General features: G+C 39.9%; 2 protein-coding genes across 3 annotated transcripts; both read left to right on the top strand.

Moving 5' to 3' along the window:
* The first annotated feature begins 1,573 nt into the window (after positions 1 to 1,573).
* zgc:65851 (uncharacterized protein LOC321113 homolog) lies at positions 1,574 to 18,092 on the top strand. Of its 2 annotated transcripts, XR_005098914.1 has the most exons (5): positions 1,574 to 2,420; positions 3,446 to 3,763; positions 3,911 to 4,035; positions 4,658 to 5,060; positions 18,042 to 18,092. XR_005098914.1 is itself a non-coding variant. In XM_037260020.1 (4 exons), the coding sequence occupies exons 1-4, from the start codon at positions 1,677 to 1,679 to the stop codon at positions 4,980 to 4,982; spliced, it is 1,512 nt and encodes a 503-aa protein (XP_037115915.1). In that variant the 5' UTR covers positions 1,574 to 1,676; the 3' UTR covers positions 4,983 to 6,254. The 2 variants fall into 2 exon arrangements, 1 of the variants encoding a protein (XP_037115915.1); XM_037260020.1 differs by lacking the exon at positions 18,042 to 18,092 and having other exon boundaries at positions 4,658 to 6,254.
* cds2 (CDP-diacylglycerol synthase (phosphatidate cytidylyltransferase) 2) lies at positions 9,996 to 22,457 on the top strand. The gene is made up of 13 exons (XM_037260021.1): positions 9,996 to 10,213; positions 12,749 to 12,900; positions 13,207 to 13,303; positions 13,833 to 13,930; positions 14,688 to 14,827; positions 15,676 to 15,734; positions 16,705 to 16,787; positions 16,979 to 17,066; positions 17,147 to 17,215; positions 17,487 to 17,639; positions 18,616 to 18,735; positions 18,876 to 18,979; positions 19,092 to 22,457. Exons 1-13 carry the CDS (start codon positions 10,142 to 10,144, stop codon positions 19,225 to 19,227), a joined length of 1,371 nt encoding a protein of 456 aa, XP_037115916.1. The 5' UTR covers positions 9,996 to 10,141; the 3' UTR covers positions 19,228 to 22,457.
* Positions 22,458 to 22,791: the final 334 nt, after the last annotated feature.

Genomic DNA, 22,791 nt, shown 5'->3' with positions numbered 1-22,791 from the left:
ACAGCTCACCTGTTTTCTAGAATTGGCCATTGTATGTCCTCTGGTTTGTTTTCATATGCTTTGCTAGAGTTGAGTGAATGTAATCCAATAAGTGTGGTGTCTCATGACCATGTTCATGAGAAACTATATAAGAAGCATGGAGGATGTGCTTGTAAGAGGATGATAGTAGCAGCCAACAGTTACTTTTCACATCCTGCTGAGTCACTGTCAACCCATTCACCGCCCCACCTCTTCAGCTGGCGTTTGTGTCACCAGCACACACTGCAAAGAGCCGAGGAACAACCCTGCATACTGTCTGGTTGTTATAACCGTTGCTGTATTTTACAATTCTTCTATTATAAATCTTAACTTAAATGTCTGTTCATATAATGGCCACATTATATCAAAAGCCTCTCAAATGCATGTATCCAACATCGAAGTAAAAATACTCCAACATGTTGACTGTATGAGTGTGAAGATTATTTAGGGGATATGGAGCAACAATAATTAGATACCTCCCAGTGGATAACATTTGTATAGGATAAAATATACAAATGTTAAAAAGTTGGATGGTGGCAGAATTCAGAATCCAAGTATGGTATTTTGGAAATGTTTCCCAAAAGTTATGTACAGTGAATTTATGTCAGAAAACCTTCTTTATATTGCAAAAAAGTGGCTAGGCTGCAGGCAGTGAGTGGGTGCATATGTGTGTGTGTGTGTGTGTGTGTGTGTGTGTGTGTGTGTGTGTGTGTGTGTGTGTGTGTGTGTGTGTGTGTGTGTGTGTGTGTGTGTGCAGGGGTGTGGTCTAACCTCCAGATCAGCTTGGATCAGGACCAAGGCCAGAGACACATCTAGACATCACTTCAATGTCGCATGATGACGGAATATTATTGGCACTGTGACCTTGGGACTACAGGAAAGAATAAAGAATGCATTTGTAAAGCTTCATGTTGTAGGCATTTGTTGCACTTATAATACTGCGAGAAATGTTTGTTGACTTTAATTAGTAATCAAGTAAGAATCAAGTGCTTGTCCGTACACTGCATCTCACCTTAAATAGAAAAACATGCGTGTTTCCATATTCCAGGGGAGTGTGAGAGCATATCATAAAAGTGTTAGTCTCAATGCAGAGGTGGGCATAGGGAGGGGCGGGGTAAGACTGCGGTACCAAAACGCACCTCCGTGTACAACTGTGATCCCATTCCTGCAAGGACAGCAGAAAAAAACTCCACTGGCAGTCCGGGAATGTCAAGTGTCCTGGTGGAAATAATACAATCCTTTATCTTTTCTATATCACGCTTGTATATAATGACACCTTATTAGCAATCAGCCACTCCAGGGCTTCATCACGTTAAAAGTGAATTATATGTTGCTTGTCTAAGGTTTTTATTTTTTGGTCGATGTCATGACATGTCGATACTTGAGTGACTCGACAGCAAAGAGGTGCTGAATGAGTGCATTTTTGTTTCCCTAAAGGGTGGAGGTTCTGTATGGGGTAGCAGGTCCCCTCCCCCTCCGCGGCCCCCGCATCGATCCATCCCAGTCGTTCTGCGTCAGATGATGCGCAGGCGCCCCTCGCTATAAAAGTACCTGCGCGGAACTCTGTCACTGCATGCACACCGCGCTTGAGCTCACGTTGTGTCTCCCACTCTCTTGCACTCCACTTTCGCGGCTCACCAGCAAGTGGCTGAATAAGTATGAGTTACTCCAGTGATATGTATAGCAGCAGTTCCTATCGGAAGATTTTCGGCGATGCTCCTCGTGCCGGCCGTGCAGGGATGGGCAGCAGCAGCAGCCCGTCCCGCGTGCACTCCTCGGGGTACCGCAGCCGCATCTACGGCGCCCCCACGGTTATCTCATCCAGCAGCTACCGCAGGACCGCCGCACCCGGTCGCGTCTTCTCCTCCTCCGTGCAGGACTCCATGATGGACCTCAGCCAGTCCACAGCGGTCACTAATGAGCTTAAGATCGTCCGAACGAACGAGAAGGAACAACTGCAGGGGCTCAACGACCGCTTCGTGTCCTTCATTGAGAAGGTGCACAACCTGGAGCAACAGAACAAAGTTCTCGAGGCGGAGGTGACGTTGCTGCGGCAACGCCACAACGAGCCATCGCGCCTCCACGAGCTCTACGAGCAGGAGATCCGCGAGCTCCGCGCGCGCGTCGAGGAGCTGACCCACGAGAAGAGCCAGATGCACCTGGACTGCGTGCAGATGAATGAGGCTCTCGAGCGCCTGCGGGAGAAGCTCGAGGAAGAGACCCGGCTGCGGGAGGAGGCGGAGAACACCTTGAAGGGCTACCGCAAGGACGTGGACGACGCCACCTTGGCGCGCCTGGAGCTCGAGAAGAAAGTGGAGTCACTCCTGGATGAGATCGCCTTCCTCAGGAAAGTTCATGAGGAGGAGCTGCAAGACATGCAGTCATCCCTGCAGGCCACGCAGGTACGCGTCGCCTTACGTACACATACGTGCACCACCACTTTTTATTAGCTGCGTTTGCAAACTTTACGAGCTCGATTGTGCTTGTATCATAACGGCACTGCATCATATTACCTTAGGCTACATTATAGGCTATATTGCAACATGCTGGGATGTAAATACAACTACCCACGTATTCCTTATTGATTTGACGCAATTTGACTGCATTCGGTCTTATTGAAGTCATGCCAATTTGCTACTTCAGAACCACGCGTGGTCCCACCCTTTTGCAGCAAGCTGTTAGGACCGGTGACAACTTTCAAACAGACACTCACACAGTATCCAATACAAGATATTTCTTGTTTCTTTTGCAATGTCCATATGATGAATCATATAGAGGTTGCAATCATATAGAGGTGAATTAAATATTATTGGGCAATACCGACGCACATTTTAAACCGCGATTGTGCAGTATTTACCAGTGAGCATCATTTGAGAGGAGGGGAGGGGAGTCAGAAAGGGGAGGGGAGTTGAAAAATGCGCAGAAATAGCGCATCATCTAAAGGGTGTGGTCACCCCAAACCGCAGTAGGTAGGACAAGCCACCTGCCTTGCACTGCACTTTCTGAATAAAAGGCTAAATTAACAGCAGCATAGTAACAAAGTTTTACAGCAACAATATTTATTTACATTTCCACTCCAATACTGTATGCAATGACATTTTTGAACAAACAATGACAATTTAAAACTGGTGGAAAATGTTAGTGTTACAGTGGAATCAAGATATAGTGAGATGGTTGCCAGGTAGATTTCTCCACGGTATTGCTACTTCCCTTCAAGCAATTTTTCTGCCATGTAAGCTATTGACGACACAGCAGAAGCTTGAGTAAGCACCCCATCAGTCCGCCGCGCTACAACTCAGCTCAGCACATTGCTCAAATGTACAGTTTGCATTTAGGCGCATCCTGATCATCTTGAGAAACCAATGACACCACCCAAATTACAAAGATAAAATCAGGAGTTAAAACCCTCGATCCCTCTTTTGTCCAGGTGTCAGTGGAGATGGACATGAGCAAACCGGACCTGGCGGCAGCCCTGAAGGACATCAGGGCCCAATATGAGAACCTGTCATGCAGGAACCAGGCCCAGGCAGAGGAATGGTATCGTTCCAAGTTTGCAACGGTGACCGAGGCCGCTGCTCGCAACCAGGATGCCATCAAGCACTCCAAGGAGGAGCTGACCGAGTACCGCAGGCAGGTGCAAGCCCGCACCCTGGAGATTGAGGCCCTTAGGGGCCACAATGAGGCCCTGGAGCGGCAGATTGCTGAGATGGAGGATCGCCATAACAATGAAATTGGTGACATGCAGGTATGTGGGATAAGGACAAAATCGAAAGCTCGGATTACAATTAAATTGTACCGAAATACTAAAACTGTACAGGCCAGCTGAATACAAGTCTCAGCCCCTGTCTGGATGATTGCAACTTAATTGAGATGTGAATCCATTTGTTTACAGGACACCATCCAGCAGCTGGAGGCTGCACTGCGCAGCACCAAAGGAGAAATGTCCCGTCACCTGCGGGAATATCAGGATCTGCTCAATGTCAAAATGGCACTTGACATTGAAATAGCTGCTTACAGGTTTGCAAAATTCCAAACAAGTCATTTGTTGTGCAACGATCAATTCAGTTTGAAACAATGCAAAGACATAGTTGACCAGTCTACACTGTAGAAAAATACAACTTGTACTCTTGGGGAAGTTGGAACAACTCTAAAATATAAATAGTTGACATTCATGTCAACGATGCTAATGAGCACAAGAAAACCAGCACGTTGTTTGCATCAAAACAATTAGCTGAGTTTTTTTTTTTTTTTTTTACAAGTTGGGGGATATTACATGGGACAATTAATTCTGTAAACTATTTTTTAAACTTCAAGTGTAGTGTATGTATTTTGTGTAGAGCTTGGTAAATTAAAAAAACAATTTTTTTTGGCCTGCAACAGTAATTTTAAGTTGACATTTATGACTCACACTTATGGCAACAATGTATTGAAATCTTTAAGTTGGGATTCAATCAAAGAGGAAAGCCAACTTTCACAACAGGCCATGTGAAAATGTGCATATTTATGATCAGAAGAGATGTCGAGTTGATATTTTTTTTACATGAATCTTGCAACATAACAATTTCGCAGTAATTCAATTTTTTGTCATAGTGGCAAAGGTGCTGATATTAATCCATTGCACTGGTACTCGGGCGTGTAGGAAACTGCTGGAAGGCGAGGAGTGCCGCCTCAGCTCCGTCGGTGGTGCCATGGTGCAGTCCGGCTACCCCGGCCTCTCCTATATGTCTTCCTCCCGCACCTACTCCCTGGGAAGCTACAGGAAGTCCAAGCCAGAGGAAGAAGAAGAGGAGGGAGAAGAAGAGGACAAGGAGGATGAGGACGAGGAGAACGAGGAAGAGGGAGAGGATGAAGATGAGGGAGATGACCAGGAGTCAGGTGATGCTGAGCAGGAGGAGAAGCCAAAAGAGAAGGATGAGAAAGAGAAGAAGAAGGAGAGCCCCGCTGAGAAGACCAGCAAGCACTAAACTCCTTGTGTAGTTTTGCCATCATCAACATCATTTGTCATTGTTCCTGCTTATAAGATATAGTGACCACACTTACACTTACACACACACACACACAGGCACACACGCACACACGTGTAGGGGTTTGATACTTGTCAAAGATGATTTTCTCTATGAAAGCAACAAATGTGCCAATCATGATCAAGAAGAATAATCAGACCCTGAAAATAACAAACTGCACATACTAGCAAGGCTTCAAGACAAAATGCACAAAGTATGACACAAACAGCCAGTCCAACTTTTCCGGTGCTATTCAATTTTGTCAGATAAATGTTGGCTGACATTCTTTTTGGAAATCATAACAGCACCAGCTCACTGCGTAACATCAGCTTGTCATCCGAGGCTGTAAAGCAGAATGAATTGCTTCCGTTTGAGTCCAACCTTGTGTGTTCCACAGTGTGTGAATAATCTTCTTCCCTGTCATCAGTGTCCCATCCTCATCACATTCTATCCCAAGAAAAAAAAAGTCAGCATTCACCATTTTTATTTTTGCACTGCAATGTCAAAACGCAGCAATAATTGCAACACATGAAGTATACGTAGATGCAAGTGTTGGCGCAATGTTTTTATTTGCTCGAATGAAGAAACTGATAATGCTGAGCTCTTTCTGTGTGTGCATATTACAAGACGAAACTGGCCAAAAGTGCATACGATTTATCAGGATGTTATTTTGATTCATTTATTTGCTTCCTTCACTTTTCTTTCCTTGTCAAACCAACATGGCCGTATTTTTGTTGAATGTGGTAGGCAGCTGACAGTGACACTGACAGCCCTCCACCCAGACTGCAAGTGGCAGATGGCTCATGGTTCTATGGTAGCACAAGGGCTATTTTCATCTCAGCCCCATATTGTTATACTACTTTTTGTTTTACTCCTAAGTCTTTGTAACGGCACCGTCCATCATGTTCTACACCCTCACCCTACGTTCTCCTTGACAAATGAATGAAATTATAGGCACAAATGCATGGCCTGACTCTCAGAGCTTGAATCCTGTACTCGTGGTTGGAAATCATGATTTGCTTGTTGTGTGTTCAATTCAACTTGCCTTAACCAAACATTGAAACGCTAAAATACGACACCTCCTACCCGCGTCATACCAAATGCTGGGATAGATAGCAGAGGAGTATAGATACTTCCCCAATTGACCTGTTAGGATATAACAGTGACTGTACATGCTGCTAGCTTATGCAGTTTAATTTCTCTCAAAGCCAAATAAAGTCATTTATTATCCAACCATGTATTGTGACAGTTTGTCTTCTGTTATATATATATTATAGCCAACAGTTCCCATTCTTCAAGACTGCTTTTTAACTCAGTTGTTAATCCACGCCTTGCTGGACACACAGTGGTGATTGCTAAGCTATTGCCTCCAAGAGGAGGGCGGCCCTGCCTGCCTGTGTCACCCTGAGGCAGCAATCCATGCATCTTTGTTTATGGGGCCAAGCAGAATGATGGCTACTGGGTGTTAGCGACAAGCGGCACCCCATCTCAGTGTCTGCCTGCCTGTTTTCTCTCTGAACTGAGAGATGAGCCTGCCTCAGATGGATTGCAGTTGCAGCTGCCACCAACACCACCGTTGGTGTGTGTGTGTGTGTGTGTGTGTGTGTGTGTGTGTGTGTGTGTGTGTGTGTGTGTGTGTGTGTGTGTGTGTGTGTGTGTGTGTGTGTGTGTGTGTGTGTGTGTGTGTGTGTGTAGCGCATAAGCAGGAACAACCGGTGTGTGTAAATATTGTTAAGTGAGGGAAAGGGTGGAAAGTCATTAGAAAGTGCTTAGAATTATTAATAAGAAGACACTCCAGTTTCAGTAGCATATTAGGAAATTGAAAAGGCAATATCTTGATTTACCAGATTTACGGGATGCAAGGGATTGTCCGTTTTTAATTAAATTATTGTAAATAAAATAAAATTTAGCTAATCTTACCTCACTGGTGCTTGTGTCTGCCATTTGGGCAAGCCAAAGCTAGCAACTTGAGACTAACCCTGATTCATGGCCATTTTATTAACCAGTAAATTAACCAATTAATTATAATTGATTAATTGCTTAATTGACTAATTGAGTAATTAATTTCCACAGTTAATTATTTAAGCACTTGATATAGATATAATATATAAGATATATAAGATATATAATTTATAATTAATATAATACTATAAACAATATGATCACTTTAAATTGTAGCAGCCAGTGTGGTTTGCTAGCCTTTCCCCACTTTTTCCAAATTTAAAGAGTGCTTTATCATTTTCAGGTAGTATTTCCAAGACATTCAAAAGTCGGCAAAGATTTTATGTTCAATGACTCCCAGCCTCTGCTATCAGCGCACCACGCTTCTTTGGCAGAATTAATGCGTGTAAATTAAAAAAGACACAAGTCCAGGTTACACTTTTTGCATAGGCATCCACTTTTAGTTGTCATTACGTTTCATTGTATTAGTTTTAATGACGTCATTTGGTATTTTTCGAAGTTGTCATGAATGCAGACCATTAGAGTTTCATCTATTTTGAGACAGCGCTAAATCTTCCAAGTTCCTATTTCAGAATGATGAATGTTCCACCTTCCTTGCATGACACATCAGGAGGTGAGGATATAGACATGGACAGTGTCAGGGAGCAGATTTATTGCAAATTCAGGGTCCGATTAATGCCATGACGTAGGCATGTCGTGCGTTGCTTGCTGAAGCATCGCCCTTGATCTGGTGCTACTGTTGGTGTGCTACAGTCAGCAGATTTGTTGTGGGGATGCATTTGCAATTGTCCTCTTTGATATCTTGAGATTCTTTCGGATTAAACAGTACTGTACAGTAAACAGTACTGGATTAAACAGTACATAACAGACTGTACAATTTAATAACATGCCTCCTTTTATTTTTACTGATTACATGTTCATATAGTAAATGACTGAAACTTCTACCAAAGACAAATGTCACAAGTGACCTTGTGTTCTGTGCTGATTTATAAATGGACATTTGGGTGCCTGTCTTTAGAACATTCTACAGGAAAGCTTTACAGCATTCCAAGTTTTCTAAAAACAAACAAAATCAAACAAAAACAAACAAACAAACTTAAAGTTATCGTTTTGTTAATAGTAGCTTATTATTCTATTTCAGTGTCATCTCCCATCTCTGCCTCAACACCCCTTCATCCTTCTGTGTGTCTCCCTCGCTCTCGCCTTCTACCTCTACTGCTATATATAGATTTCTGCATTGCAGATATCCCATGGCCCTGAAGAATTGGAGGAGCTTATAAAGAGCCCCCTTCAAAAATGTACTGGTTTTGTAACCCATTGTGCAAAGGTAGGATATCACTAGTCTGGGGTGCACAGAAGACTGAGTATGACTCTGCAGTTTGTATGCTGCTCAATGCCCACTACGTCACACTGCAGGGATGATGAGGTTCCACACACCCACTGCAGTTGTAATCAAAGTGTGTGTGTGCGTGTGTGTGTGTCTGTGTGTGTGTGTGTACTTTGGCGACTGAATAGCTTTGATTGGATGGGGGAAAGTTATTACTTTTTAATATTAATAATATGTATTAATATATATATTATAATGTATATAATATGTATTAATATATATAATATACATTTTTTCCCCCTTTTTAAGTCATAATTCACAACTGAAATTATTCATGTTAGTAATGTTTGTAGTCGCCCACCCCCTGGATAGCTATCATCACACAGACTATCATCACACAGACTACAAACCAAGTTAACACCCTGCTTTGGGATGTCAGATAATATCGAACCGTTGGATCTACGGTGTCCTCCTTCCCATTTCTGTTTTAACGAGCAATTAAGTATTTATGACTGCCGACAAGTGCCTGTAAACGCCACAACACAAACGCTTGTGGCACTCAATGGACTGTTACTGCCACTTGGTGGTTGAAGTCAAAACTACATTAGGACGCATTGTTTTAATCATTCAAACCACTACCTACCTACCTACCTACCTACCTACCTACCTACCTACCTACCTACCTACCTACCTACCTACCTACCTACCTACCTACCTACCTACCTACATGCCGCAAAACATCTTACCCTGTAAAATTGATTATAAATAAGTTGCAACCATGGGCAACATAATGTACACACTACTACAGTTGTCCATTATGTCTTCTGTGACATCACTCACAGGCGCTATTATCAAGTTAGCGACATCGTGGCATATGCCCCCTAAATCTATCTTGAAAATAAAAGCAAATCATAAAATCATTTTTTTATTTGATTTGTTTATAATTCAAATAGTCCAATAATCAACATTCATTATAATTTCATTTCACATTATGTTATACACGACTTGTCGAAAAGGGAGGCGGGTTGAAGCAATTCTGCTTATCTCGCCCGTCACGATTTCAACCAAGGATTTACACTGCCAGACACTCAGTCTACATATCCACAGTATTATATGACCACCATAACCAAGAAAAGGAATGCGTCTTATCACCACGGGAGTTTGAACTGAACTGATATTAATTCAAAATCTCAAGAGATTAAAATAATATTTTTTAGGTGTGGTCGGGGTGTAAGGGAATGAAAATGTAATTTAGCAAGATTACCTTTCCTATACTCCTTCTCCCCCCCAAAATTTAATGAAGTCTCACCTCTCACCCCTAATATTTTCTTACCTTCATAAACATAACCCTGTAGATATTATACATACATGTATCTGCATTTTTTCGTTTCTATACATGTATCTGTATTTTATTTTAACTTTGTTTCTTTGTTTTCTGTGTTTCACATTCACACTTGTGAAACAAAGCGTTTTCAATCTATTTAGCATTCATGTTTTTTGATATGGGAAGAGATTCAAACCAACTTCATAACTGTGAGACAGATGTGCCATCCCTACCAAAGTGCCCAGCAAGAATTATTTTACTTTTAAAATTAAATATTTCATATTTCATCTACGGATTGTCTGAAACATTTCCCAAAAGGTCTTGGCCCACAATAACAGAATAAGACATTTATTTTGAAAAGCGGAATTGATATTCCATTTCCCCTCCCACTTAACTCGGCGGGGTTTTAATGTCAACTAAAACCGTGTAGAATTTTAATCAGAGGAGAGCCAAGTGTCACCGAACCACAGGACCTTCGCTGCTATCGTTCGGCCGTGGTTTGCAAAGATGACAGAACTAAGGCAGCGTGGAGCCAAAGACACCGAGGCGACGTTACAATATCAACCGTCCGAGGACAAGGTAACGTTAGCTTGGAAAAGCTCCTGCCATTTCAATGTGATGCTAACGCGACTTAGCCATCCAGCTAATTCATTAAGGATTGCTCACGTTAGTACAGAAATTTGTGTGTAAATCGATGATCCCTTAACATGTGAAAAGGGTGTTTTATTAAAATAATATTTATCTCCAGGCACTGTTGCTTTTTTTTAGAAGAAGGGGGTGGGGGCGATCTTGAGCATATTTATTATTCAGTTTTCGTCATCCAACAACAGACTGCAAATTCTTAAGCCAAAACATTACACATTAACAACAAACACCTTGTCCTGATGGAGATAAAGTGATCAGAGAAACATGCATGTCAGATGTTCGCCCGTCATGCATAAAGGTGGCGGTGATGTTTTTCTTGGGTGTATTTTAAATTTTGCGTCCACTGGAACGAATAGATGAATTATTACGAGACGCTCGAGGAGGGCGCTGATAGGTTTGCCTTCCAATCGTAGATTGACTGCTGCGACACAACGTTGTAATTCAGCTCGTGTTCTTGTACACAGGAAGGAAATGGGTTTTGCTGTTGCTGTTGTTGATGCTGGAGGGGGCGTGGTGCAGCGATGGAGCTCAGCTACTATAGCCTGTCAAATGTTTATGTGAATGCTCAGCCAAGGGTCACGGGTGTGTTGGAGCCTATCCAAGCAGTCAAATTCGGATAAAAGCATACTGTGAAATATCTTTTTTTGCAAAACGCATATTGCATGGACTAATATCGCAATATCAATATATTGTGCAGCCCTACTGTGAATCTACTGACACCTTTGTTTGCCATCTCACCTTGGTGACACCTTGATGTGGAAAGTTTGCACTAATGTGCTAACGTCTGCCAAAAATCTGTGACTCATGCTCCTACAGATTAACTTCGAATATGTGGGATGATCCTGATATTTCAATAAACACTGGTGTGAAGTGGACCCACTTGTATTTTCTGTGGAGTACGTTTAACCAGGTGTCATTCCTAATGTTGAAACAATGCTGCTAGATTTTAAGGGAATTTAGAGAAGCTAAATACAGAATAGTATGAGTACTATGACTGTGTCCTAGTAATTATTGAGTATTACATTTTCAAGTGGATAAACTGTTTTGGATTCATTGTATCTGAATCATTGTAAATCTCATTGCGAAGGTAGCTGTAATAGATTTAGTTGGGGTTTAATAAAATGTCCTACTGACCTTGGAGAATCTTGGTCAGTCATGAATTGTAATTTTTGATTGATTTTAAGTATGTGGTCAACATATTTTCATTTCAAATAAGATGATATCACATTTTTAATAGCTGATATGTTCTCAACTTAAAACTGAATCACAAGCCTAATTTCCAATTGTTTTATTTATGAAGGGCCTATGGTATGTTTGTTTTGCATCTAAGAGATTGCATCAGTAAATAATGTTTTTTTTTTTTTTTATCTTTGGTAGTAAATTTGACATTTTATAAACAGGAGTTCCTTGTGGTCTAACAGGAATAATGAAGCAGGACTACTGGGGGATGTTTATGTGAGACGGGAGGCTATTTTTAACTCAAGCGTCCTGAAAAGAATATTGTCTCCATGGGAACAACCAGCTGTGCAGTGGTTGCTTATGTGTGTGTGTGTGTAATTCTCCATATTGAGAGAATTTATCATTATTAATTTTATTCAAATTCTATCAATGTGATGTAAATGGGTGTTGGGTTTTCCGACATTAGTTCTCTTGCCTTCTATGTTGCTAGTTATGCAGCATACTGTCATTCGACCTTTTGCTCTGTGGGTACGACTTCAAGCCTAATTTGGTCACCGCAGCAGAGGGGTTAGTCAGAGTGTGAACTCTGTGTCACACATGATCGTTCAACTGGAGAGCGAGCATGATCAGTGAGTTTAGAAGGCATTCCTGAGCAGCTTGCTCAAACATAGTATGTAGTTCTAGTTTCTTTTCCAAACTAAATCTTCACAAAAGTGGATACACATCAATAATATACTTTCTACCATTTCATAGAAGATTATTTATTTGTTCTGTCACTATAAGTTGCTGGCATAGATAGATTTATTTGTGATAACTAAATTAGGCGAGCTTCACACTGCAGGGTTTGATGCACAATTTTTTTTGTTGTTGCTAAATGTGATCTTTTTACTTACTTGTTCACATTACAAATATAAAAGCGACTTCTTATGTGAATGCAACGTGTCCGTGACGTGACATGCATGTGCAGAAAACATGGCGTTGAGTGACGTGCCCCCCCCCCCCCCCGTCCCAAAAGACATCATGTGACAGTGTTAACGGGAGTGTAGGTAATTATTTTATCATCTCATAGAAGAGGAGGTAGAAATAATTTTGCTTTTGCTAATTTTGCTTTATTTTACTTTTTTTATTTATTTTTTAATAATTTTAGTAGTGCGTAGCAGTAATATTGGGGCAATGCTGCTACCCCGCATTTGTCAGTCAACTCACAACTTAGTGAAACAATAATTCAAATTTTGAGGTTCAGCAGGCTATGTCACCGTTTAATTGTTTTTTTGCATGTTTGCATTTTAGGCTTCAGACAATGAGCTGAGGTCAGAAAAAGATGGTGGGACAGACAGCGACCCCAAAATGGACTCAGGGGACACGGGGGTTCCTGAGGTGCCAGTGCCACCTGATGACACACCAGAAGTGTTGAATAAAGCCTTGTCCGGACTGTCCTCAAGGTGAATCTTTGTATCTACAGTGTGGGCCATTTATATGGATACACCTTAATAAAATGGGAATGGTTGGTGTTAGTAACAACAATAACAACAAATAACAATAAAAAAAAAAAAAAAAGTTGGATCCAAAATGGGTGAATTTAAAATAAACGTCATGGTCACCACCCATCTTTTCACTACCCATCTTGAAAAGCCCCCTAACTGTGACCCTCCCAGCCTCATCCAATTAGAGTCTACAAGAGAAGGGTCAAATCTCTTCCATCCTTACTTCAGGGAGCAAAATAGTATTAACGTTTTTATCTCCTGTAGATGGAAAAACTGGTGGGTTCGAGGGATCCTTACACTCGCCATGATTTCCTTCTTCTTCTTCATCATCTACCTAGGCCCCATGGTGCTAATGATGATTGTGAGTATGGCCAGCAGCAAGTGGCATGGCAATAACACCATGGGAGCTCCTGGCTACTGTGGTCTTTGTTGTTTTAATAACCTTTTCTGCGTCACATTTTTTTAGTACATATGTACATCAAACAACAATAGAATTGCAACACTTTTTGCACCCAATTTTGGTGAGCTGGACTCAAAGATCTTAAACTTTGTCTCCATACACAAAAGGAAATTTCCCTCAATTTTTGTTAGCAAATCCGTCTAAATCTGTGTTAGTGAGCATTTCGTCTTCGTCCAGATAATCCATCCCATCCTCACCAAAAATGGGAGTATAAACAAGCATGACAGTTTTATATATTTTTTTTCCAGTTACATGCTTATGATTGGACATGTTTACAGATGACTGGCTAGATTTACGCAATTGGTTTAGTTCCCATTAATTCCATTTTAAATGGCTATATCCAATTGTAGACTTTAAACAATTTATAATGCTTCATTAATGTAGGTTTGCTTGCTCCTCCTCCCTTGTAATGGCATGTTTTCTTGCATAGGTCCTGTGTGTTCAGATCAAATGCTTCCAGGAAATCATCACCATTGGTTACAGCGTTTATCACTCTTATCATCTGCCATGGTTCAGGACACTGAGTTGGTGAGAACCTACACGTATCAAATGAAACATTTCATATCATGAAAATGAAATATATTTTCTTATCATATTGTTTCGTATTTTGTTTATTTTATTGCAGATTTGCTGAGGTTTGTTGTCCGAACAGTCCAAAACTCTTAGAGTAGGGATAGATTTGAAATGATTCTAGACTGTACTATAATACGTCAGATTTGTAGTCTGTGATGTTCATCCTTTGAGTCATAGGAGATATTAGTCCTTGTCATTTCATGAGCAATGCAAATTACTTACATTAGCTTAGAAAAATCATTCATACCCCTTGACCCTTTTATGAGCTTAGAAACTTGAATGTGATTTGTTGAGATTTCATGTAGCCAAGACAAAATAGTGTGGAGTCAAAATGATCGACCATTTTCTAAATTGCTATTCGTATGGTGGAAAATGTGCACCGCTCATGAACCTCAACACAGAATTCCCAGCATCGTGGAAGTTGTTCAGAGTTGATCAAATGATAAATTGAGGTGAACAAAAGAAAAACTGTTACAAAAGACTTCAGACTGGGAAAGAGTTTTATTTACTCTTAAAGAGAGATAATTAACTAATTGACTGGTTTAGAGCCGAAACTGTTTTTGCAGAGGAATTAATCATCTTTCCCCCCTGAATCCCAACGTTCTTACTTCTGCAGGCATGACGTTTTGTTGTTTCTTTTTCCGGACAAAGTCATTGCATGTTGCTGTCATGAAAGTATGGGAGATTAGTGTGACAACACTCTTCCCGACAGGTACTTCCTGCTCTGCGTTAATTACTTCTTCTATGGTGAGACCGTCACAGATTACTTCTTCACACTTGTGCAAAGGGAAGAGCCACTTCGCATCCTCAGCAAATATCACCGCTTTATATCTTTTGCCCTCTACCTCACAGGTACAACACTTGACACACACACACACACACACACACCTCTTATTTATTATGTTATTTGTTTATTTATTATTTATTCATCACTCTTATTTATTCATTGTTTGTGCCTTCTTGTTTTTATTTTTTGTGTTGTTTACTTGTTTGTATATTGTGTACTATGTCTTGTCACCGTGGGATAGTGGGAACGTAATTTCGATCTCTTTGTGTGTCTTGGCATGTGAAGAAATTGACAATAAAGCAGACTTTGACACACACACACACACACATACACACACACACACACACACACATCATTTACAGTACCTACTCAAGATATTTGACTAATCCTTTTTGTTGCCGTGCTGGTGATCCACATACCGTGATGATTTAGGCCCGCCCGGTTTTGTATTTAGTTATCGCCAACAGACAAGTATAGTTTTGGACTCTAATTTGCTGTTCTTTTTTTCTTATAGTTTTGTAAAGTATAGTGTGAAGAAGGTACCACATAGACCATAGATTCCAATTTTAAAGAATGCCCAAGAGTAGACACTTGTGTTGGATAAATTGTAAAGTCTTGGGTTTGTTTTCACTTCAGATATAAAGACTTTGAGGCTAAGAAAGAAAGAGAACCATAGAAGCAAGGCAATTTTTAATAAGAGCTGATAAGAGACAAGTGACTTGTAGTTCCAATGTATGACTGATTACAAGGTCACAGTCTCCTCTGTCGTGCAGACTATCAAGTGAAAGTAGCTACTTGGAGACACTCTGCTGCATATCAACATTAGTTTTTAGCCAAGGTCAGACTAGAATTCATCCAATTGTCAAGACAACCGTGATTCTAGCTCTAATTGACAACTATGTTCTCACTTCAGGTTTCTGCATGTTTGTGCTGAGTTTGGTAAAGAAGCACTACCGCCTTCAGTTCTACATGGTAAGTAGCATCCGGACTCTTTTTAGCCTGCGTCTACCCTTAAGGGCCGCTGATTTATTAATGAGAAGGAATCAATTTCTCTAGCTGCGGCCTAGAAATTATTGGCCGGTTGTCATCTCGATTGAAAACAAAACTGCCTATCCTCAGCAACACTGTTTAGCTGTTTCCATCATTTCTTGAGATAGTTGATGTGGAACGTCAACCGCCGTCTCTCTAGCTCTTGCACTTTGGTGAAACAATCAACAACACTTCCAGCTGTCCATTCTTGATTTTACATGAAACTATTTTTCTTTATCTTGCTTAAATTGTCGTGTATGTCCAATAACATGGCTGTCATACCTTTTCTGATGTATGACAGCTGTTCTGAATGATTCTATCAAACATTTAAACTAGTATTGGATTCCCTGCGGCCGTCAGCCTGCATTCATCCAACGTTCACTCTACTGTTTGATTTCTTTATCCCCGCCCCTCGACTCCCCTCCTCATCCAGTCTTAAATCACACGCTGTTACCGTCGTGACCTCGGAGAGAGTCAGAAAATAGAGACATCCTATTCAAAACAACTGCAGCCTCGCAACAATACTCGATTATTTTGCACATCACTCTACACACTCTGAGAATTGTTTGTTTAGACTCTAAACTCTAAACTTTAGAGAGTTGAAAATATAGCAGGATAATTTTATCTGAGAACCCTTAATGCATAAATTCCTAAAAAAAACAACTCTGGGTTGGAGGCAATTCATCACATTAAACTATATTGTGCAGTATTTTACTTATAATTTGGACATATTGTAGAACCAATATAAATCTAATATATAATGTCTTGAAAAATGAGTGTTGTGCACATTTTGTCAAACACAGATACTGTACTATACTATACGATACGATACGATACGATACGATACGATACGATACGATACTATACTATACTATACTATACTGATTGTCACAAATCTCTTCATTTTCCTTAGTTTGGGTGGACTCACGTGACTTTGCTGATTGTAGTGACGCAGTCTCACCTCATCATTCACAACTTGTTTGAAGGGATGATCTGGTATGTAAGCACTAGCAGACTGCCTGTACTGTACAAGTTTTGGGAAACTAGCTGAAAATGTAACACTGGAAGATGTTTGTTTTGAATGTGCATCAATCAGAATCACAATAACATGTAGACATGAGGAACAAAAATGTTTGCATGATTTAAACCAAAATTTATTTTCCTGCATTGTTTTTGTTTGTCAATAGGTTTATTGTTCCAATATCCTGTGTGATCTGTAATGATATTATGGCCTACATGTTTGGGTTCTTCTTTGGCCGCACCCCTCTCATTAAGGTTGGTCCATTTAGCACATTATAAATCCCTTCTTTTCTATACCAATTTTACATGTGAGCTTTTCTACATGTCTCATACAGCTGTCACCAAAGAAGACGTGGGAGGGATTCATTGGTGGATTCTTCGCTACCATTTTGTTTGGCATCATGGTGACTTTTTTTAGACTGGAAATAACCGTCTAATTCTCGTGTGTGTGTGTGTCTGTGCAAAGTCAAACAAATTGCATCTATTATTCTCAGGAATTCCTATTGAGAAAGTATCATTTTTCCAGTAAGCAGGCCACAATGGCTGATCCAAATTAGCACCACACATGAAATTGTTTTAATGGGTCAGAGAATGGCTGCTTTTTCAAATCATCCAAAGTGAAAACACAGCTTCACATTGTAACAAAGTAACCTGGAACTTTGATTTCCTTTGCAGCTCTCCTATGTGATGGCTGGCTACCGCTACTTTGTATGTCCAGTTGAGTTCAACAACGATTCCAACAGTTTCCAAGTAGACTGCGAGCCGCCGGAACTTTTCCAGCTTCAGGACTACACCCTTCCGAGCATCCTAGAGTCTGTCACTGGATGGGTGAGTCCACAACAAATCACATGGGTAATTAAACAGAGTCAAAGGTTTCAAGCAGCATACCCTCTAACTTGGATGGGCAAGTTTTGATACAAAAGCACTGCAGCACTTTGACGACTTGATTTTATGTGCCCTGACTTCCAAATTTTTCTTAATTATGACCTGTCAGTTTGATTGCTTTGCATTGTGATCATCAGGTACGTGCACACTCAAGTCAGGTGGAAAAAACAGAGTGATTAAAAGGCAACGTAATGCCGTCACTTGTAGGCAAGTAGAGACTATGTACTTGCAGCCATTTATCGAATAGGGCAAGCGGTGAAACACGCAAATCCAACATTTGAAGCTGCTGTAAGTCCACATCCCACGCCCAAATGCTTACACGCATAATAACCCACCTGACCTGGTACACACACACACACACACACACACACACACACACACACACACACACACACACACACACACACACACACACACACACACACACACACACACACACACACACACACACAAAGAGTGGACTGCTTTTGTCCTGATTTTGCTTCTTCCCAACCAAGAAAGACAAATGCCAGACTATCTTTGCATTATACTTTGGTCTGAGATGTGTTAAGAGTGAATTTGTCCCGAGAATTGTGTTCAAAATGTGTCAGCCAACAAACTTAAATGTGTTCAATGTGCTGGGAGAGCTCATTACTCTAAATTCTGATGTGAATGGATTGTAGCCAATTAAAGAAGCCTATTTTGTCTTCGTATTTTATTGTTCTATTTAAAAAATAAAATAAAATAAAATTAAGAACGTAACAAAAATGTTGGTGCATTTTCAGATGCTGGAAATGGGCTACAAGCATATCAATTTGTCCCCAATGAAGAAAGATGATTTGATGTAGGAGTACATTGTGTTAGTCACAAAACGGATAGTCTTTGGGGTTGTCGCCTCGCTGACTGTTTCCATCTAATCTTGTCCCACTTGTGTCTGCAGACCACAGTTCGTCTCTATCCATTCCAGATTCACAGCATCGCTCTGTCCACTTTTGCCTCCATTGTCGGACCCTTTGGTGGCTTCTTTGCCAGTGGCTTTAAGAGGGCCTTTAAGATAAAGGTACGGGACTACCTTTGCATGGCCTGGGCTTGGCTCTCAATATATTCATCAAATATTCTGCTGACATTGAAGTTGCACATGCAACTTGTGGACACTATTTTGGCAAAGCAAAGTGCAATATTAAATGCCTTTTTTTCCAGGATTTTGCCAACACTATTCCAGGACACGGTGGCATAATGGACCGATTCGACTGCCAGTACCTCATGGCCACATTTGTCAATGTCTACATTGCTAGTTTTATCAGGTAAATATAATAAACTATTTGTCCGGAACTGAGGTGGTGAAAAATATGCTGATTGCACGTGTCCTTTAACAAAGTGTTTGTTTTTCATTGGAATGATCCTACTTTGTCTCAGGGGCCCCAACCCTACCAAGGTGATTCAGCAGCTTCTGGCCCTCCGTGCCGACCAGCAGCTCTTCATCTTCAGTTCTCTGAAGGCTCACCTAACAGAGAAGGGCTTACTTCCCGTGGTGGAGGAGGCGGCCGCCTAGAGTGTTGGTTTGCGTCTGGAGGCGGTCCTGCTGTGGGAGACTCACAGTGCTTTTCTGTGAGCATAAAAAAAGGAAAATCAACAAAAAGAAAAAGTCGCCTTGGGGTCATTCCATTTCATTTGGGTATGAGTTACGTGCGCTTCCATGCTGTACGCGAATCACGGCACATGAGTATTTCTAGGTTCAAGTACTGACCACCTTTCCATTTAAGCCTTTCAGTCTGTCTGTTCTACTTTTGCACCTGTACACGATACTCTCTATTTACCCTAATTTTGTGTGGGTATTTTACTGTTCATTTTTTTAATGCACTGCTTTCAAATGTGCAACTCACTGTATTGTTACCCTTCCTATTGAGTTGTTTTGGAGTGATATAGTTATTTATAGTTTTTTTAATATAGCAGTCCTGTTGAACTACACTGAAAAGAAAAATGGTGTGTTGAATTTACACAATTTTATTTTGGTGGTTGCACAAAATAAAATCATCTGGAGTGGATCCAGATATATTTCCTTGTACTTCCACTCAGTCCCTTTGAACGTGTAAACAACTTAGATTTACAATAGATTATTATTTTCCTTTTCTTGCTCACAAATTTTAATATTTCATATAAAATATATTTAGGTTGAACTATACATGTGTTTAAAAACTATATCTAGAGCCACATATTATAATTTTGTGCAACCACTTGACCACATTAAATTGTGTAAATTAGAGGAAAACTTTTTATAGAGTACAAACCCCAATTCCAATGAAGTTTACTTGTCCAAAATGTAAATAAAAACAAAATACAATGATTTGCAAATAATTTTCACCCTATTTTGAGCCTGAACCCATCTTTGGGTGTTGTTAGACAACCATGCTGGTTTTGGATGTGGTGCCACCTGAGGGGCTGAAGTTCACAATGTTGCTTTTCGGCCCTGCTGCTTACGTACATAGATTTGTCAGAACTGTTGGGCTATTTGCTCACACAGTTTTGAGCAACTGACCCTTTTGGTATTGTAAAAAAAAAATATATATATATATATTATTCATATAGTTTATTATTGAACATCAAATATGTTGCTTTTGAAGTGTATACAATTAAATATAACATTTAAAAAAGGATTTGCAAATCATTGTATTATTTTTATGCCCCAACTTCATCGGAAACTATATTAACCGGATGAACGCAACCATCTTGTTTTTTTTTTTGTGTTTTTTGTTACACATTCAAGATTTGTTGTGCTGGTAATTTTATCTGTGAAGTCAACATGATGTTACACTGACTGCCACATGTAATACTGATGATTCCTCACAATGACACAAAAGGAACATTCTTTGTGTCTTTTCATCACTGCCATTGGCTGCTTTTGCCTGTTACGAGCCATTTGCTGCGAACTCCAGAGCAGATATCGAGAACTTGACACTAGTGAAGGTTTTCATCAATTTTTAATCGGTGCGATACACAAGCAGTCAAGGTTCATTACCATTCAATAAAAGCTGAACGGTGAAAGAATTATGTTGAACGTTAAAACTGAGTATTATTTTACAGTTTTAAACATTCCCCCCCAGTTTTATATGTTGGGATTCCTACTGCCACTCTAATTATGGTTGTGGAAAAATAGAATATTTTTATACTTGCTATCTATCGGAGATTTGACCATTGATAAAGCATTGTGGTGAATAACTCAAAAAATACAATCTAATTGGACACAGTTAAAGTCACAAACCTAGTATGGTACTCAATTTACGTATTTCAATTAATCCAGCAAAAAAGTATATAAAGTAATTATGTGTTTATAATACTTTATTGATCTTTAGAAAGGTTCTGTACATAAGTGTGGGTTAAGGTCCACAAGTGGATTTCACATTATATCAGACCATCTATATATTAATATAGATGGTGGTGAGTTGTGTTCAGGCTTTAATGACATTCCAGGTCATAGTAATGAATCAGTGGTGGTGCAGCAATTGACAGGCAATGTTCAACATGATCATGTTCATCAATGAAGCTGAAGATGAACCTTTCCAGTTCTTATTCACATCACACTCAATTATGTTTGTCCATTTATTCTCGACATGCTGTGTTTAAGAACACTTGCTGAGGTAGACTTATGCTGAATCGGTTTATTCACTTTGTACCAGATAGAAATGTAGCAGGAACATGCAGGTCACTTTTTAGTCCCGTTTTCCTTATGCCACTCAATGACCATCTCATTGTGCAGTCAATCTTTTCAGCACATGACCCAGACAAAAAAAAAAATCTGTCACATCCTTAATGTGATGTTCTCCAAACACGTTTGTATTTCAAAGACATGCTTTAAATTCAGGCTCAAGTATTTTTTTTCTCTTGCGATACATTGAAACTAGGCAGGATAAATGTTTTTTATTTCTTGAAATGTAAGTCAGTAATGAGACATGTCATTCATAATTTCCATTGGACAACCACCTATCTGTAAGTGTAAGTTTATCCATAAAGTATTTATTTGCGCAAATCAGCTCACCTCAAAATTATATTATCCCTATAAGATTTTAAAGCTATTTTTGGTGTGCTTTAGTATTTTGTATACCCTAAGGGAATATTTCAAGCTGTTATTTACTTAAGGAATGGATATTGCGATAGCAGAGAAGCTGGCTTTCTTGCGATGAGCTGTTTGTTGACTTGGCTCTTCTGTGCTCTTGTTGTTGCAATGCAATTAGAAACTACATAAATACTACTGTTGTGTCCTTTCATCGGTACTTTAAGATTATAGTTACTATTTATTATTAGTAATCCTGTACAACATTTGTGTCTCTGTAATGTTTTTTTTTTCTCAAGCGCTGTCTTTGTTAGAGGCGGCCACTAGAGGGAGAAAGGACTTAAGTGCCGAGGTTTAGAAGAACCATTTGACTAAACAATGACAATTAAATAATTATACAGACTTATAAAGACTTTAATATAACTAGATTGCATTAGGATAAATTATTTGTGTGGCATCAAAAAGCCATTGTGGACCATAATAATCATTCTGCCAAACAGGACCTTTTCAAGAATGTATTAAAAGTGGTGCAACATTTTTTTAACCTCAGTTTGTTCACTCGCCTTCGAGGAAATTTTATTTTGTGGTTCTCCTATAAATCAGTTATCAGAGTTATATTACTCTTAGATGGTGGGGTGCTTTGTGTTGTATATTTGTCTATAGAAAGAAATGTACTCTTTATGCTCAAATGTAACTTTCCCTTGTCGGAAAATAAAGAGACAAAAACTATTGGCCATCCGGTTTCTCTTCCTTTGTGTAATCACTTCCCTGCCGGATTATACAGCATTGTATCTGATGATAATTGATATTGCAATGTTGAATTGCATCTTATTGATGAGTCACTCGCGTTCTGATTCTGATATAGTATGACGTGTGCAGCAGCATGATAAATGTAGGACTCAAAGCCCCAAAAAAGGACCATTTTAAATAGTTCTATTATTTGTCATTTAAAAACACCTGAGCATTTTTATGCATCACCGTGAAAGAACGTTTTACAAAACAAGTCTGTACATGGAAACAAAGTCTGATGAAACGTAAGCATTTGAAATGGTGAAAAAAAAATGAACA

The sequence above is a fragment of the Syngnathus acus genome, chromosome 9, assembly GCF_901709675.1.
Source record: "Syngnathus acus chromosome 9, fSynAcu1.2, whole genome shotgun sequence".
Classification (NCBI taxonomy): Eukaryota; Metazoa; Chordata; class Actinopteri; order Syngnathiformes; family Syngnathidae; genus Syngnathus; species Syngnathus acus.
Note: the sequence above shows the minus strand (reverse complement) of the source record. Positions and strands in the feature narration are given on the sequence as shown.